Here is a 17,989-nt window from a genome sequence, read left to right as displayed (position 1 = left end):
ATTTTGAAGTATTTCATGAATATACATTGGATTTCCACTGAAAGCTTTTTGCACACACATTTATAGATCTATACTCATTGTTACTGCTAGTATCCTATAGTGTTAAAGAGCCCAGCAACAACATTTTAATATTAAATTATAGGTGCAACGTGTATAATATTTACCATATTGCTGATGTATCTGATGTCCTAAATAATGTGTACATTCCTGTTATTTCCATAAGCTGTGAAGGGCTCATGAGATTACTAGCTGGTTCCTATTCTAGCTGCCGTCGAACTCCAATAGAGCATAAGTGGTGTGTTTTGAGCAACTAACGCAATATCAAAACTGTGAAGAAATGCCAAATGGTAACAATTTTAACAATAGAACGATAGATTTGTTTATCTAAAGGCACGGGAAGACAAAGGTAAATGGAGCCCATACTCTCACTTCCACCACATGTAATAGGAATATTTGTGCATATTTCATGCTGTTCCATTGAGCTGAAAGGATAATAGGAATTTGGTCTACGGCTGTCAGGGACTGGACTAAGGAGCAATGGTGGAGACTGCCACCCCCGCCTCTTCAACTTTCCAGGAAGACAGTATAGATTTACAACAGTGGTTTGCAGAAGGTCATGGCTGTGGCAGAAGCGGGGCAAAGCTGGGAGCTGATGGGAGAAGAAAAGCAGCTGGCTGACACGCTATCACTAGAAAGCATTCTCCCAGAACTCGGTGAGCAGTGAAAGTAGGAGAGCGGAGATCTAAGAGGCAAATGCCCTTAAGCAGCCACCGTAAGGTGCTGTTGAGGATTGAGAAGGGAAGGAGGGGTGGAGCTTACTCAGAGCAACAATCAGAGAGGCAGCATTTCTAAGCCTCTCTCTGTGAATATTGCATAAAAGACTTGGTAAGAGCTTCTTGTCTATCGGTTACTGGCAGCCCACTGTGGGGAGGGAAGACCAGATTCCCAGAAGCCAGACACTGGCTGCATCATGAAATGCAGATTACATGGTTGAAGTTAGGGATGGATAAACTAGTTTTTCTGACCTACCTACTTTTCACAGGTTTTCACTTATAAATCCATTAATGTCTGCTTTCACATTGTGCATTCTTTAATGAGACATGGACATTGTATTTAAATACGTGTATTTGAATTTGTTTACCTTGAAAGCATTTTAAAACACATTTTGATGCATTTTTGATGCAAGAACGGTGTTGAAAAATTCAGACAAGTGTGAAATCCAATGGTTGTCTTTCCAATCCAAATATTAGTGCAGGATCTCTGGATCAGGTCAGTTCATATTGGAATTTCCAAAGCTCAAACATGCCGGCGTTTTTTTCTGGCTCTTGAGTTGCAGCGGTCATAGAATCACAGAATTCAAAAGTTAGAAGGGACCCTGAGGATCATCTGGTCCAACCCCCTGCAATGCAACTGTTCCATCCCGGGATTGAACTTGCAAACTTGGCATCGCCAGCACCATGCTCTAACCAACTAAAAGGACCCATTCATTATCTGTTATTTTCAAGCCTTTTGGATGGGAAATGGTTGCAAAAATAAGCTCTGGGAAATACAAACACAATTAAAATTGAGATAAAGTATCTTATAAGTATCTTGACCTTTGCCCCATCTGCACTATACATTTAAAGCAGTATCATTCACTTTAAACAACCCCAAAGAATCCTGGGAACTGTAATCGTTACTTAAACTCATTACTTAAATACAGTGTTACCTTGGGTTACAGATGCTTCAGGTTACAGACTCTGCTAACCCAGAAATAGTACCTCAGGTTAAGAACTTTGCTTCAGGATGAGAACAGAAATCATGCTCCGGTGGTGCGGCGGCAGCAGGAGGCCCCGTTAGCTAAAGTGATGCTTCAGGTTAAGAACAGTTTCAGGTTAAGAACGGACCTCCAGAAAGAATTAAGTACTTAACCTGAGGTACCACTGTATTCCTATGCACATTGAAGGGTTAATATGATGGCTATGTGTTTGCCAAAGTGATACCATTGCTTCTTTCTTGCAGCAATGTGGATTGCAATGTATACAAGCATTTTTAAAAACAGACTGAAGGGGCCAGAGTTCCCTGTCGTAGATTGTTGAAGCCATGACTGATGCAAGATTAAAGGCGTATATTCACTTTGTTCTACTCCGTAGCTGTCTTAGAAAACACCTTTCCAGTAAATATCATTCACCTGCACTGGAGAAAATGAGAGATGGGATCTGCAGTGAAGATACTTAGATTAAACCTAGGTATTCATGAAATGAACAAATAACAAGAAAGGCGTATGCACAGATCTAGATAAGAAAATTCCAGATAAGAAAGATGTAACAAATAATTTTGTAGAGTTGTCTCCGCCTCTCTTTTACCATTCCCACATCTATTAACAGCTGGATGAGTTTCCATCCTTACCAGTTATGGTTAGCTGATGTATTTGTGCTAAAAATCGTCACATGTATGCTTCCGAAAAGCAAGTTTCATTTTACCTATGTGCATGCAGATATTCGAGATCAAGCCATTTCAGAAACTGTTGCAAGTAGCATTGGAGTTCAGTCGCTCAAAAACTCCCCCACCCCAATTCAGTCTGACATTTACTGAAATAGTTGTGTTATAACCTATTCTGCTGTCTTTTCCTTCTTTTCCCAAGGAACTGCTCATCTTTCTGCAGAACTTGCCCACGGTGCACTGGAGAGACGAAGATATCAGTGTCCTCCTCGCAGAAGCCTACAGACTGAAATTTGCATTTGCAGACGCCCCCAATCATTACAAGAGATGAAAGCACCAGAAACCATATACAGCCAATCTGTCTGCTGTGGCATAGGATCATTTTCATTATTCTGGTTGTGCAGACACGCAATTACTCGCTCCTGATTTCATACGGAGAGTCCCAAAATAGTTCAGCAAAAAAAAATGTGGTTGGTGGATTACCAAAGAAATCGGCAAACAGGTCGTCAAGAAGACTGTGATTGACTTAAGTGAACGTGGCTACAAAAAAAATCGAGTCTGCTTTTGTTTTTATTCTCCCTTTTTCTTTTTATAGTTGCTATAGGAATGAAGAAAGTGTTTTATGTTCATTGGTATCTAATGACTTATTGTCTTGTCTCCATGAGCCTTGTTCCTAGTTGATTGTGTTCATTATTTTGATGGAAGTATTACTAGTCTCTGGGGTACTTGTGAGCTAATAGGAATGATCTGTCTTGAATGGAAAACGAGGGCAGATGTGTATCAGGCAGTAAGGTCATCTAAGGGCCATATGGACTTGCTTTTGGTTTGTAACACAATTTTTAAAAAATTCCTTTTAACGTTATCTTTGTTTACAGCATGAAATCTAGGAACATAGATTTTAATGGAAAACAACATCTAGAATTTGAAAAGAATGCCACCTACTTGGGTGCTGTATCCTCTGGTATGCAGATAGTTTTGTATAAATTATTTCACTTTGAAGTGTCTGAACTGTACTAACTAAAAAAGAAAAGAAAATAGATTTATTCCGCCATAATAATGTATACATAATTTAATGCTTTAAAACTATCAAATATTTTTTCAGCACATAGACTTTTAGCTTCAATGCTTTTTTTTCACTAGTAAGATTTTTAGTTCACAGTGAATATATTTTAATACATTATTGCCTTACCTGGATTTTCTAGCATGGTAGGAATACTTGACGGAAAAGTCATGTATGCATTTTTAGGCCTTCCATCCTTGACATAGACTGGCTTGAGCATGGAAAAGAAGCACAGATGGATACAGTCACCTGATAACCAACAGCCAAGATTCTGCCCCACTTCCAGAATAAACTGAATTTTGCACTGTATAAGGGAAGGTGACTGGTGAAGACTTGATTCCAGTCTGCTCTCTTTCTTACCAATCAGGTTGGCTGACTGGTTAACATGCCAGCCTGTGTGTGTGTGTGTGTGTGTGTGTGTGTGTGTGTGTAGATGTATATAAAAAAGGAATGTGTCAAGTCAATTTATCTGGAGAAAGTCACCTGCATACAATTGACATGCACTTAAGGATTTTGCACAAACCGATCGGGAAGCTTATCTCCCTTGAAAAGCAACTAACAAAATTCTTCTGTTATTTTTGTGACTTAAATTCTTAAGTTGTGACTAAGTGGCAGTACATTATAGAAGGCTCCGTCAAAAGTTAACACTCCATTCACTTTTTGTAAGGGCCAGTTTATCCAAATAGCAGAATAGCAGGGGTAGGTAGTAAAGTTTTTTCCTGTGCTGTATCACTTTAGAATAAAGGTATGGGATTGCATATACACATAAAAATTCATTGAACGTGGAAATCTGGAAGGCTAGTATGAATTTTTTCTCCCCGATATGCTAGATTTCTGTGTGCAAGTAAGTTTGTTGGAGGAGCATTCTAGAATGTGCCTGCTGTCTGAAGTGTGATTGATTCTTGTCGATCAAGTAAGTTTGCATACTATCAATCCCAAATTAATTTATACTGTAAATGGAACAACTTCTTTTCAGGAGTTTTTCAAGTGTGCCTTTAAGTCATTTTTGGTTTGGGGAAATTTTTTTGCCTTTCAGTTTGGCTGCATGTGTTACCTTACTGCTTGCCATATGTATAGATGCCTGAACAGATAAGAACCATAGACAAGATTGGCCTGAAAATGTGGGAGATGCTTATTCTAAGAGGCTATGGAGATTTCTTGAGGATTAGTTTCCTTAAGGTATCATTTGCAGATTAAGTTCAAGTGTCTTAATATTGAGCTGTGCATTTAGATTGCTTGGGGACATTTGACTGTGAAACACAGCCCAGTCCAATACATCATGGTTTAATAAGCAAGGTTGTTCTATTACTTTTGCAGTAGAGAGGTGTGGCCTTTTTCACAGCGATGAAATAGTTGTGATGTTCCAGGACAACAACAAGAATAATTTGGTGGAGTTGCATTACCTGGGAGAACTTACTGCACCATTACTTAGGAGTAGCAGCAGTAGATATGCTCCCCTTATCTTCCATGCAGGGATTTGCTATGCATGAGAATCCAGAACTATTGCAGCCTTACTGGGCATTGCTTTAGCTTATTACATAGTAATACTGAAACTAGAGATAAAATTCTGTGGCATGGTTTGGCATGTCTACAGGTCTTAAGATGTGTCTTTCCCAAGCATCAGGATAACTTCTTATTCTGTGTTCAGTATAAGATTTCTCTCTTAAGTTTCTCTCTTTTAAGTTTACAGTGTCATTGTGCCTAACAAAGTATCTGCCAAAAACAGAACACGCAAAGTAAAAGGTAGAATACAGAAAAGTCTGTTGATAACAGTGAACGTTTTATTTAATAGCAAAAGGAAGAAGAAATCAGCTGCAACATGTGTTAATGATGGGCCTTTTTAAATATGTCATTATTTATATAGGAATTTGAATGGTGAGGCAGGGGTGCAGACAAGTTTACTGTGTTAGATGCAAGTATACAATAAAATGCGTATATCTTAAAAACACACACCTTTCCTCTGTAAAGATCCATTGAGTTACCATCTCAACTTCCAAGCTCCCTTCGGATCTCTTAAGTGTTTCTCATTTAAGAATTAAATGCTATCATGCCGCAAAAAGGATTTACATTTGTAAGAGACAAATCTTGAGCACATTGGTAGATGAGGGTAGAGACTTCTCTAAATGCATAACTTTTCATTCTTATTTTATATAAAAAGGGGGTATTATACAGACAACTAATTTCATGCATACTTTTCCCTATATACTATTCTATATATTCCCTATATACCTTTTTCTTAAAGGAGAATTATGCTTGGCTTTTGATAATTTTGTATCTCAGGTAAGTGCCATCCCAACCAATGTTATGTGGAAGAAAGGTTTCCCTCATTTTTATACTCCTTTATTACAAGTATAAAAGTAAAAAAAGCAAACACACAAATAGGTATCTAATAGATATTTTTATGTTGATATTTTTCAACATAGAAAGAAATCAGGACACCTCATTAATTTAGCCTGATTTGTAATTTAATAGAGTTCATACAGGAGGCACTCTGTCATAAACGCAATATTAGCTAACAGCTGTAATGAAAGAACCGTACAGCACAGATAACCAATTTATTTCTATAGTATATGCTTAGAAATGTAAATAGTAAGCAATATATTGAACTATGTAAATACAATATAAGAAAGAATATAACTATCTTGCATTCATCTGTACATCTTAAATATAACAAACTAGTTGCACTAGTCTTTAATTTCTTATGGAAAAACTCATAGATTTGTATTTAACTTGAGAACTCTACAATAAAATGTAAGTACCCAAGACTCACTCACTCTCTCTCTGTAATATATATATTTCTGAATGAATATAGTATCTGGTTTAAAATGAATTATCCAACTCTTTGTATCACAATAACAAGGTGTAACTGAAGAATGGGTAAGACTCAAAAGGTGTCAGATGACACCAATACTATGTCCAGTTCTGGGCACCACAATTTAAGAAGGATGTTGACAAGCTGGAATGTGTGCAGAGGAGGGCAACCAAGATGATCAAGGGTTGGAAACCATGCCTTATGAGGAACAGTTGAAGGGGCTGAGTATGTTTAGCCTGAGAAAGAGGAGACAGAGAATATATGATAGCCATCTTCATATATCTAAAGGATTATCACATGGAAGAAGGAACAAGCTTGTTTTCTCCTACTCTGGAGGGTAGGACTCTCCAGGGCTTCAAGATACAAGAAAGGAGATTCCGACTAAACATACGGAAAATCTTTCTGACAGCAAGAGTTGTTCAACAATGGAACAGTCTTTCCCAAGAGGTGGTGGACTCTCCTTCCCTGTGTCACAGTCCAGACTACGGGCGATCGAAGTCCCAGCTGAGGACATCTGGGCCGGGGGCAAGATGGTGGGGTGGGAGCAGGAATGAGAGTCCAGAAGCCAGGGGTCTGAGGGGCAGGAAGCAGGAAGTCACGAAGTCAAGTGTCCAAGGGTTGAGAAGCAAGGAGTCAAGAAGCCGAGGTCCGAGGATCAGGAAGCAAGAAGCCAAATGCAGCAAAGCAGGAAACGCGTTGCTGTGGCAAAGAGCCGAAGGGAAATGCTGACCTTATATCCCTTCCCGGCTCTTGCCACCAGGTGCTGTGAGTTACCAAGCGGCCTCACCTGTGTGGCTACGCCTTGTCTCTCCAGAACAAACTTAGGAAGGCCCCAGCCCTGCGAAGCCCTACTGGTCACAGGAAGCAGGAGAAACAATGTTTGGGTTAGCCAGACTAAGTTGCGTGGTACTAATATCACTGAGGACAGTCTTCAAGAATTACTTTGCGCTCTCTGTGGGTGAACACCATCACTTCCTCTGGTTTTAGTTTGTAAACTAAGCTATCTCTTAAGTTTCCTCTAGATTCCAGAAATCTCTTGAGCAACATTCCTCTTCATGCCTTTGGCTGATCAATATTCTACAGCCTTTTCTTTGTGTCTGTGGGAAGGGGGGTGTTATTGGTTTGCTGCTTTTTTATTATTTACTTGTTTTTTCTCCTGTATTTTATTCTGTGAACCGCCCTGAGATCTATTGATGAAGGGTGGTATATAATTCTAATAAATAGAATAAAATAAAATATACATTTCAGCTCAGAAGTAAGCCCTATTCATCGAATTATAGAATTGGAAGGGACCACAAGGGCCATCTAGTCTGACCCTCTGCAATGCAGGAATATTTTGCCTAATGTGGGGCTCAGACCCATGACCCTGAGATTAAGAGTCTCATGCTCTACTGACTGAGCTGTCCCACAGGATTGCAGCCTCAAACTCTTCCTCCCTGAAAAAAACAACCCAAAATCCCTAGTGAAAGTACCCTTGCTACGACCTGGCCACAGTGATCCATGCAACGGTCATCTCCAGGCTTGACTACTGTAATTCGCTCTACGCGGGACTGCCCTTGAAGCTGTCCCAGAAACTCCAGCGGGTGCAGGATACTGCAGCGAGGCTCCTCACGGGGTCTTTGCCATGTTAGCATATTCACCCAGTGCTTTTCAAACTGCACTGGCTCCCGGTGGAGTACAGGGTCAGATTTAAGGTGCTGCTTTTGACCTTTAAAGCCCTTCACGGCCTAGGACCCTCGTACCTACGGGACCGCCCCTCCCGGTATGCCCCACGGAGAGCCTCAAGGTCCATAAATAGCAACAACCTAGTGGGGCCTTTTCAACTCTGGCTCCATCCTAGTGGAACGCTCTGCCTCATGAGACCAGGGCCCTGCAGGATCTGATTTCTTTCCGCAGGGCCTGTAAGACAGAGTTGTTCCACCTGGCCTTTGGCTTGGAGCCAATTTGATTCTCTCCCCCTCTTTTTTCTTTTCCTTTCTCCTCCTGTGATGAGGCTACATTTTAATATTTTAATGTTTAATGTTTATCTTCTCTTCGGTAGTCATTTCCCTGGTTTTCGTGAGCTCGCGAAGCACCAATCATCACCCCTCGCTGCTTTCCCACACTCCACGAGGTTGTAGAATTGGTGGAAAATGTGAGAGGGGACTTACTGTCAGGACTGCCGCTAGGTCCCAGCTCACAGAGGACCAACGCCCAGTGGATGTTATATACAAAAGTCTTTATTAAAGTTTAGTTTCCATTTCCAAGCTCTGGGCGTGCAGACCCACGTCTCGACGCTAGACCGGCTAAGTCCCCTCTGACTCACTGCTCCACCCACACCAGTTTAAGATTCTAGCCCGGCTCCACCTCTTACGCTGTTCTTTCCTTCGCTGGGTCCTTCTGCCCTCTGGGGTTCCCTCCTTCCTGGACTCCTCTGACGCTGAGCCTCCTGAGTCTTGCCCCTCCCTCCGGCGGGCTTTAGGACCTGGCTCCCTTCCCGGGCTCCCCGCTGTGCCGCGCTCCTGTACATTTGAACTTGGCGCGCGTGCCCAGCCGGTGACTTTCCTTCTGACCGTTTCCCCGCTTCCTGATGTGGGCGTTGCCAAACCTGACTCCTCTCCTCCCTCCGGTGGTGAGGACACTGGTCCCGACTCCTGGGACTCCCCCTCCCCACTGCGCTCTGGTGGAGACGCTGGTCCTGATCTCCAACTGCTGCTCAGGGACTCCCCGCTGGCCCCTTCCTCCTGGGGCTTCCCCCCTGGAGCCCCCTTCGCTCTGGCCACCGGCGCTCCCTTCTGTGAGTCCTCCGATTCGCTAGAGAGGCTTGTGGAATAACTCTGGCCACTGTCACTGCCTGCGCCCCCCTCGTACTCCTCCTCCTCACTCTCCATTTGCTCCCCCTCCTGTGTCTCTCCTTCTGAACCCCTGACAAGTAGTTTAATGTTTTTAAGATGTATTCATTCAACTTGTTTTTATTATTGCTTGTTAGTGGCCCTGAGCCCAGCCTTGGCTGGGGAGGGCAAGGTATAAATTATTATTATTATTATTATTATTATTATTATTATTATTATTATTATTACTTGCTGTGGCAGGGAATGGGAGAGGAGTGTGGCGTGTGTGAATTGTACAAGGGCTTCTCTTTATTAGTAAGCTACATCATGGTGTTAGAATAACACCTGGGGTCACACGCAGCCCCTGAAGTAAGACAAACTTCTCCGGTGTCTTCCTGATGAAGTGCAGCCCGGGACGTCCAAAAATCCTCAGTCCCGGCACCCTCCCAGCGACACCCATCAGAAGACTATGTGCATGCTCTTATCAGCAGTTCAGCAGAGTATAGCAGAAACAAAGTGGAGCTTTGGTGTGTGTGCATTCTAATTATTTATTAAGCAATATATACAGCACAAAGCAATCATGGCGTCTCTCCTCCTCCTTCTCCAAGAGACAGAGAGAGAAAGTACAACAGTCCAATCACAAACGGAAGAGAGATAAGACAGGCTTACATTCTCACACGTTCCAAACCTGGAAAGTAAACACAGACGTGTGATATAACAATCACATATCCAGCAACAGAGGAGTGGAATGCTAACATCCTCCCCCTTTTCAGGTAACCATTGCTGCATATGCTAACGCAACCGTTACACTATTAAACATGTAGTTGTCATACACATAATAGACTCCTGTAGTACTTGTCCCATCTCTGGGACCATTTGCAACTGGTCTGGCCTTGTGCCTGACCATCTTGCCCTTGATGGCCATTAGCCATGGCTCAGCATCCTTTGAGGACACACTCTGTACCACTTGGAAGTTTCTAGGTTCAAAAAACCGGTGCTAAGCTGACAGCCAAGAGGCGAAGGCTCAATAAAATACATTTGAGGATGTATGTTCAGCTATGGACATGGGAATAGATTGTGTTGTCTGTATTTCAAAGCCTATGTTAAAACGCACCTGCAAGAAACTGGAAGAGAAATAGGTGTTCCAGCAAAATGTGTCCATGGAAAATTAGCCTGCTCTCTTCTGGATCATGAGCTGAAGGTGTAGGCCTCACGACCTAATTTTGTTCACTCATTTGAAATTCCTGGTGTATGCCTAGAGTAAGGAAAGGTTTTCATCACAGAGAATCCAGAGCTGGATTTTCTCCCTCCTCTCTAAAAGTCTTATTTTATGGAAAGCATAATAAGTTAATCCAGCTTTGGTTGGAGCCCTACTGAGAGGAATCAAAAGAGATATATAGGTTTATCAAACGCTAAGGAGAAAATAATAACATTAATCATTTATTTGTATCTCCTCATGCATATGTTGATTTATTATTTCACTCTATAAACCTTGTTTGTTAGCAATTGGTGTATAGATAGCAAAAGTCTCGGTGTCTGAGATAATGACAGTAGTCTTTCAATTTCAAATTATCTCGTAGCCATTAACCAGCAGGGTCACATCAAGGAGATCCGAAGGAAACACAGATTTATTGAGGAGGATTATTGGGGGGGGGGCGATAACTTTTTCATTTTCAACAACGATTAAAGAAATCTCTGAAGAATCTATTATATTTGTTTCATTAGGTGTTTATTTGTATTTTCAATTTATATTTGCTGGAAGTGGGGATCATTCTGTTGGGACACAATCTAACCCCCTGTTGGATTTAAAGCAAGACAGTGCAACACAACATAAATAATAAAGTAGTCGTTGGGCAATCTGGCAATCTTTTTTTGTGCAAAAAAAGAGGGTACTACTATCAATTGAGTCATTGTGGTTTTTCTATTGCAGGGGTCACCTGCCTCACACCTTGCATGCGCAAGCATCCACAAGGCTCGCTCTAGGTTCCCACAGAGTCCGACCCCCACCCCCCAAAATAAACTGGAGAGAAGCAATCTGTTGTTGCCAATATAGTGTTGAGTTATGCGGGTGGCGCTGTGGGTTAAACCACTGAGCCTTGGGCTTGCCGATCAGAAGGCCAGCGGTTTGAATCCCCGCGACGGGGTGAGCTCCCGTTGCTCGGTCCCTGCTCCTGCCAACCTAGCAGTTCGAAAGCACGTCAAAGTGCAAGTAGATAAATAGGTACCACTCTGGTGGGAAGGTAAACGGTGTTTCCGTGTGCTGCTCTGGTTCGCCAGAAGTGGCTTAGTCCTGCTGGCCACATGACCCGGAAGCTGTATGCTGGCTCCCTCAGCCAATAAAGTGAGATGAGCGCCACAACCCCAGAGTCGGTCATGACTGGACCTAATGGTCAGGGGTCCCTTTACCTTTATCTGCTTGGTTTCGGTGTGTGTGGTGCCCATGGCAGTTTCATCAGCTGGCAAATGTGTCCACAGGAGTAAAAACGTTGGTGACTCTGTCTCTATTGTTGCCTCGTGCCTCTAAATCTGCCACAACAGTTGGGAATGGGAGTAGCTGGGAAAATTAGCCACAATGCCCCTCCATCTTTCTTTTAATTATAGTAGAGCAGACCTCTCGATCTACCGGATGTCCCTGGTCGATCCTTGTTGATCGCGGGGTCCTGATTTCTCCCCCAAACAAAACAGCTCAACAACTTCGATGAAGCTTTCAACCCAAGAAAGCTCAACTACTCTGGTCAATCCAATGGGTAGATTGCATTCACTTGGCAGTAGGACAGCCCTGTAGTAGAGGAATGAGGAAAAAGCAGAGCTGATGGTTTTCTATGTGCAAAATATAGCAGGTAGGTTTTCTTATTTTGAGGAACTATCCAAACCTAACCTCATAAACATCTAGTGTGATTAGCCAATTCACTAATCCTGGATTAGTAAATTTGAACTGCAGCTCATCTGTTTTTCCCTCTAAATCCGTGGTTCCCAACGTGTGGCACCCCCCCCCCCAAAACAGCCAGGCAATTTGATTTTTAAGGGGGGCAATTTGAGAATGAGTTAGACCAAGTTAATGCCCTTTTAGGTTTCCACCACGTGAATAGTTCACTTTTTGAATAATAAGAATGATATGTCATGGAGGGGTGCAATCAGGATTTTAGAGATGCTTAGGTGGGGCAAAAAAAGGTTGGGAACCACTGCAATGAATTTTGTATCTAATATTGTCATACTTTCACCATACGTAGAGCCAATTCACTTGCAACGTCGTTTCCGTCGCTGTGTTCATTTTTCAATACTTGATGTCAGCTGGGTGTGGGAACAGACTGTATGAAAAAAAAACATAGAAATTGATGCACCACCTAAAATTTCTACTTGGGGTCTTAAATCTCTGAGAGCACATTCAAGTCATCAGAGCTTCCCTTGATGCTGTCCAGCTTCAAACCATCAACTCTAATGGGGCTTTCAGGCAGTCCAATTTTCATTCTCGATAAGCGGAAGTCATGGAAACTGCCCCTTGTCCTGGTTTTTTTTGGGGGGGGGCACATTGTGCCCACAAAATAACTCAAGAATGCTCGCGTCCATTTGTAGTCCATCAAATTGAGTCCATCAGTGGTGCTGAATGAAAATGGACCAGCTCAATTATAGCTTCATTGTCTCCTAGAGGATCTTGATGTTGTTCCTATGCTCCCATTTGTCAACACATATCCAAAACTGCACATTGGGTTGGATCCAACACTAGTCATACTCAGGGCAGATTCAGTGAAATGAATAGGCATGACAAAATGAATACCCATTCATTTCATTGCATAGAACTTAGCCTGGATAAAATTGATTGCGTTTCAGGCATCAGTTTAACTTTTCTGCTGCAATGTTGAAATTTTAATCAATGTTATTCCCACCCCGGTTTTTTCTGTAGGCAGTGTTTCTGCTTGGCTCTCAGTTAAAGCATCTCTCTTGCCCTCTGCTCGTTTATTTGCAAAGCTTTCTAGTTCAGAAAGGCAGAGCGCAAGACCGTATTAGCAAGTGGCTTCGCTGGACTTCGTAATAATCCCAGCTGGCACCTCTCCATTTTTCTTAAGCTTTGGTCATTGCATTATTATTTCCTAGGCAGCTGTATTGGAGCCAGGCACACATTTAGTGCCACTTGCCGTGGTGTGATCAAAACGTGAGAGTGGTTGCCAAGGCAAGAGGGAAGTTATCCCTTCCGTGGTCCATAGGGTCACCCTTAGGATTCTGGTAATGAGCTCCGCTTACAATAGAACAGTCTTTTGCTACTTGGCAAAGTTCAGCTCCCTAGACAGCAATCCTGAGTTCCTAATTGTCAAGCTCAGGAAAATGTGCCAAAGCATCATGTGTGCCTGCTACACGGAATAATTATAATAGCTTCATTTGAACTAGAAAGCTCTGCAACTTCTGTTTCTTTTTTTTTCTAGCTTGGAGATTTCACATTAGGAGGTTTCACTAGGCAGGAAAACGGTCTCCGCTCATCTTTGAATCCATTTGTGTTCACGGAGACATTTAAAGAACTTTTTAAAAGCCAAATGATGGTTAATGCATTGGCTCTCAATCAAAATAAATCTGTAGGGTTCCTCAAAGATTGATCTGAGTAGCAGTTGTAGATAACTACATTATGTATTCTCCTGGGAAGATGGCATGGTGTGTCTAATTTGAGATGCTTCTTTTTAAGATATTCTTTTGTTTTTGGTTCAGTGCAAAGATTGCTGTATTTGATGAAGAAAATCAAGAGGAAGGTATTGCTAATGTTCTTCGGTAACAAGTGAAAATGGGATTGGCATTACACGATGAAAGTGCTCTGATATTTTTGGGGAACATTGCAGACTTCTCTTCTGCCTCCCCACCCCTCCAAATTTTTCGTGCATTAGATCATGGGTTACATAGGCAGCAGCTGGGAATTTGTCCTTAATAAAGCAGAAGATATTGGGTGAAGCTCACACCAGCTGTGACACCCAAAAGGTCTTGTTGGGAGATCAAACTAGATCTTGTAGCTGAATGGTGGCGGCAGCAATTTAAACCACCCAAGGAAGGATAAAAAGTCCCACACAGTCTGTGTATGTTAGCATATTTAAAGGAAAGCCTTTCCTGGGACCTTCTGAAATGAGCTTGGTTAACACTTGGAAATTGAAAGAGGAAGCATATTATTTTTTTCAAAGCGCCCAAAGCCTTTTGTAACTCCCACAATATTATAACCCTGAGGGCATTCTGGTTTGTGAAGGTGCTCAGCATTATTGAAAGCATAACTGAGCTCCACCTTAGTGAAAGCAGGAGCAAGGAGCCATAAACAAAATGAGAATCATTGCTGTGGGTTTTTTTTCTTTAAATTTCAGCAGAAAGTGTCAGTTAATCCTGATAGTGTTTCAGCATGCAATAACTGTGTAAGCTAAGCCTGGTTCAGAGGTAACCAGTGCTTTTTTTCTGGGGAGATGCATACCCCTAAATATTTTGTGAATCTTAAGTTTGGCCTCATTGCAGCGCAGTATTTCAATATTTACACATCACTTGGGAAGACAGGCGAACTAATACCAGTGTACTGGAAGAAGCAAAGATCACCAGTGATTCTTCAACATCAACTTCATTGGACTGGTCATGTTGTGTGGATGCCTGATGATCGTCTTCCAAAGAAACTACTCTATTCCAAACTTAAAAATGGAAAGCGTAATGCTGGTGGTCAACAACAGAGGTTTAAAGACTCTCTCAAGGCAAATCTAAAAAAATGTAGTATAAACACTGACAACTGGGAAACACTGGCCTGTGAGCACTCCAGTTGGAGAACAGCCTTTACCAAATGTGTCATGGGCTTTGAAGGCACTCGAACTCAGGATGCAAGGGAGAAACGTTCTAAGAGGAAGGCACGCTTGGCAAATTCACACCGTGATCAACTCCCACCAATGTCCCCACTGTGGGAGGACGTGTGGATCCAGAATTGGCCTCCACCGTCACTTACAGACTCATTGTTAAAACCTAGTTTAAGGAAGACAATCTTATTCGGCTACGAGTGATCGCTAAAGAAGAAGACAATATGAGTAGGAAAATGAGAGTACCCCTAAACATTTTTTAAAGATGTAACATTAAACTCTGGGTTCTTTTCCTCAGACCCGACTGAATATTTCATTCTTATTACATTAGCATTCTCACTCATAGTGTCTTCCTATTTAAAATAACAGTTTTAAGGAAGTCTGCTTGGCACTCATTTAACGAGCTACCAAAGACGACATCAATCCTTCAATCTGACTGTCGTTTTCCACAGAGGTTTGACCATGGTGGCTCACTACAAACCAAAATAGAGTGCTAAACAATTCGTTCTTAAAGACAGTAACATCAGCAGCAAGGCATCAAACACTTCATTAAACAATTAACGATAATAGGAATGCTTCTCATAGGGACCATGCATGGGGCAGGAATAAAGATCAGGCCACATACCTGATCATACGTGCATCACAGCTGCTATTCTAAAAACATACATGCAAAATAAATTATATATGACATTAAAGCTTTTATTTGGTTTTGGCAAACCACACTTCTTTCAGTTATAATCCCTGCCAGTTAACACACCTTGTTAGTAGAGACTGCATATATTGAGTTCTTGGGCATTGTTCCCCAAAACAGTTAATGTGTGCTAATGTCAGAAATGCTGTTGCAACTTTCTCTCCATATTTATTGTAGTTTCCTTATGCTCCTCGGGTTTCTTTAACCCAGCAACATAAATCACACTTTCCTCAACACTTCTTTTCTATGGAACAACATACTTATTCCATATTTTCTACTGTATGTGTTAGTCGTACTTTGAATAACTCATGGAAATCAGTGGGAATTAAGCTAGTCATGACAGAAGGTTGCATCCCCTTAGCTAATAATAACAATAACAATAACAATAACAATAACAATAACAATAACAATAACAATAACAATAACAATAACAATAATAATAATAATAATTTATTTGTACTCCGTCCATCTGGATGGGTTTCCCCAGCCACAATGGGCAGCTCACAACAGAATATTAAAAATACGATAAAACATCAAACATTAAAAACTTCCCTAAACAGGGCTGCCTTCAGATGTCTGATAGTTGTGTATTTCCTTGACCTCTGATGGGAGGGTGTTCCACAGGGTGGGCGCCACAACCGAGAAGGCCCTCTGTCTGGTTCCCTGTAACTTGGCTTCTCGCAGGGAGGGAACTGCCAGAAGGCCCTCGGAGCTGGACCTCAGTGTCTGGGCTGAACGATGGGGGTGGAGACACTTCTTTAGGTATACTGGGCCGAGGCCGCTTAGGGCTTTAAAGGTCAGCACCAACACTTTGAATTGTGCTTGGAAACATACAACAGGACTTCCTCTCCATCTCCTCTCTGAGTGCGCCCCCATTCCTCCCCGCACCCCAGTCTCTGGAGAGTTGAGAGGAAAATTGGGGATGGTCATGGAGAGAGAGCGCGCACACGCACTGAACCCCGTCTGTGCAGCCTACCCCCCAAAGAACGAGACCAGAGACCGAAGTATGGGTTCAAATTGGTCACAACTTTATTGAACTTCAGAATGTGGGAAACTTGGCATAGGCCTTGGCATGTAACCCTCTCAGCCTGTCCAGGACTGAGGATGCGCAGGGCAATGAGGTGTACTCACAGGGGACTATAAAGCACAAACTTACACAGCGTGCCCTCCCACCTTACCTCAGCCGGAAGTTTGACCTACATGCCGCCGCTCTAGGGTCAGGGACTCCTGCAATCAACCCTGTTATGTACTGAAGTTCTCACCCTGGGCCAGCAGGGGGATACTGTAGATAGTTTTCACTCAGGTCCACATATGCAAATGAAGGATCGAAAGTGATTGGATAGTTTTAGAAAGTTGCTACAGTAACGTTGTACTGGAGCTCTATATAAGCAGGCTGACTGAGCCCTTCAGTTCAGTTCTGTTCTGTCTTATGAATAAACAAGAGCTGTTTGAAGAATCGCTGTGTCATCTGATATGTTCACCCACAACTTAACAAACCCTTTAACGAGCCCTGCAAACGCCGCTGGGTGGGGGGTGCATGACGATGTCACCCCCATCTTGAAGATAGACTAAAGGATACCTCGCCAAGGCCTAAAACCCCCCAAAGTTGTGACGAAATGCTACGGGGAAGGCGAAACCTGCCAAAGCAGGGAAAATTCCTTGCTGCTTCTGAATACAGCAACCATCTTACGATCATAGCAGCGCCCGCTGACCTGAAACGCAAAATATTAGGCTGCAAAAAAAATCATTAATTTGGGAAGGATGGATGGGTGAACCTGGAAGAGGAGGAAGCAAAGTGAGGTTTGGCCGAAGGGGTCGGCCTCTTTCCCCTGCCCCTTGCCCCACCCCCACCCCCACCCCATTGTCCTCCCAGACCGGGGGCAGGACAATAGCCAGCCTATCCCAGGTAGGAGGCACTGGACCAGGTAAGCCCGCTCAGTTTCGCAAACCCTGCCCACCTGTTGGGAAGGGATGACAGAAATTGTGGGAGGACTTGGTTGGAAGCAACCTTACCTGGAATCCAGTGGGCCTACTCTAAGCATATCTACATCAGTATCCAGTCCATGTCAAAATAAGCACATACAACCCATCCACATGTAAATTATTACATCCCTTGTCCCATGTTTCTCACTAAAGCTCCTGTCTCCACCCCCACCCCCGCTCCCCAGTTCTTCCAAATTGATTTCTGATTCACGGCTTCCTTCCATCTTACTGCTCCTTTTCTCCTTTCAGGTCTCCCTCTCAAAATCCCAGCCCTTGTTCAGTATTCACAATAGTAAATCATTTTATAAATATATCTGAAGGTCATTTTAAATGGCATGCTCCTTCTATATTCTGGGCAATTTAATTCTAACTTGTTAAGAATTTCAGGTTTCTGTATCCCCCCACGCCTTTCAG

At 42.6% G+C, this 17,989-nt stretch overlaps 2 protein-coding genes and 1 long non-coding RNA gene across 7 annotated transcripts in view; 2 read left to right on the top strand and 1 right to left on the bottom strand.

Annotated features, from left to right (window-relative positions):
* Positions 1–6,244, top strand: part of TBC1D22A (TBC1 domain family member 22A) — a 118,301-nt gene extending 112,057 nt beyond the window's left edge. The window contains exon 13 of the mRNA XM_083701553.1: positions 2,624–6,244. Within this exon, the coding sequence (XP_083557679.1) occupies positions 2,624–2,752 (129 nt within the window). The 3' untranslated portion in view covers positions 2,753–6,244. The remainder of the gene's footprint in view (positions 1–2,623) is intronic.
* Positions 1–17,989, bottom strand: part of LOC310826606 — a 230,649-nt gene that overhangs the window by 206,239 nt on the left and 6,421 nt on the right. The gene's annotated exons all lie outside the window — the stretch shown is intronic.
* Positions 11,541–17,989, top strand: part of LOC310826577 (uncharacterized protein) — a 51,262-nt gene continuing 44,813 nt past the window's right edge. For all 5 annotated transcript variants that reach the window (XM_083701705.1, XM_083701700.1, XM_083701699.1 and 2 more), the window contains exon 1: positions 11,541–11,588. The gene's annotated coding sequence lies outside the window, so the exon portion shown is untranslated. The remainder of the gene's footprint in view (positions 11,589–17,989) is intronic.

Source organism: Podarcis gaigeae (assembly GCF_964106915.1).
Source record: "Podarcis gaigeae genome assembly, chromosome: 10".
Classification (NCBI taxonomy): domain Eukaryota; kingdom Metazoa; phylum Chordata; class Lepidosauria; order Squamata; family Lacertidae; genus Podarcis; species Podarcis gaigeae.
The sequence above is the reverse complement of the archived record's forward strand: the minus strand, read 5'-3'. Positions and strand labels throughout refer to the sequence as shown.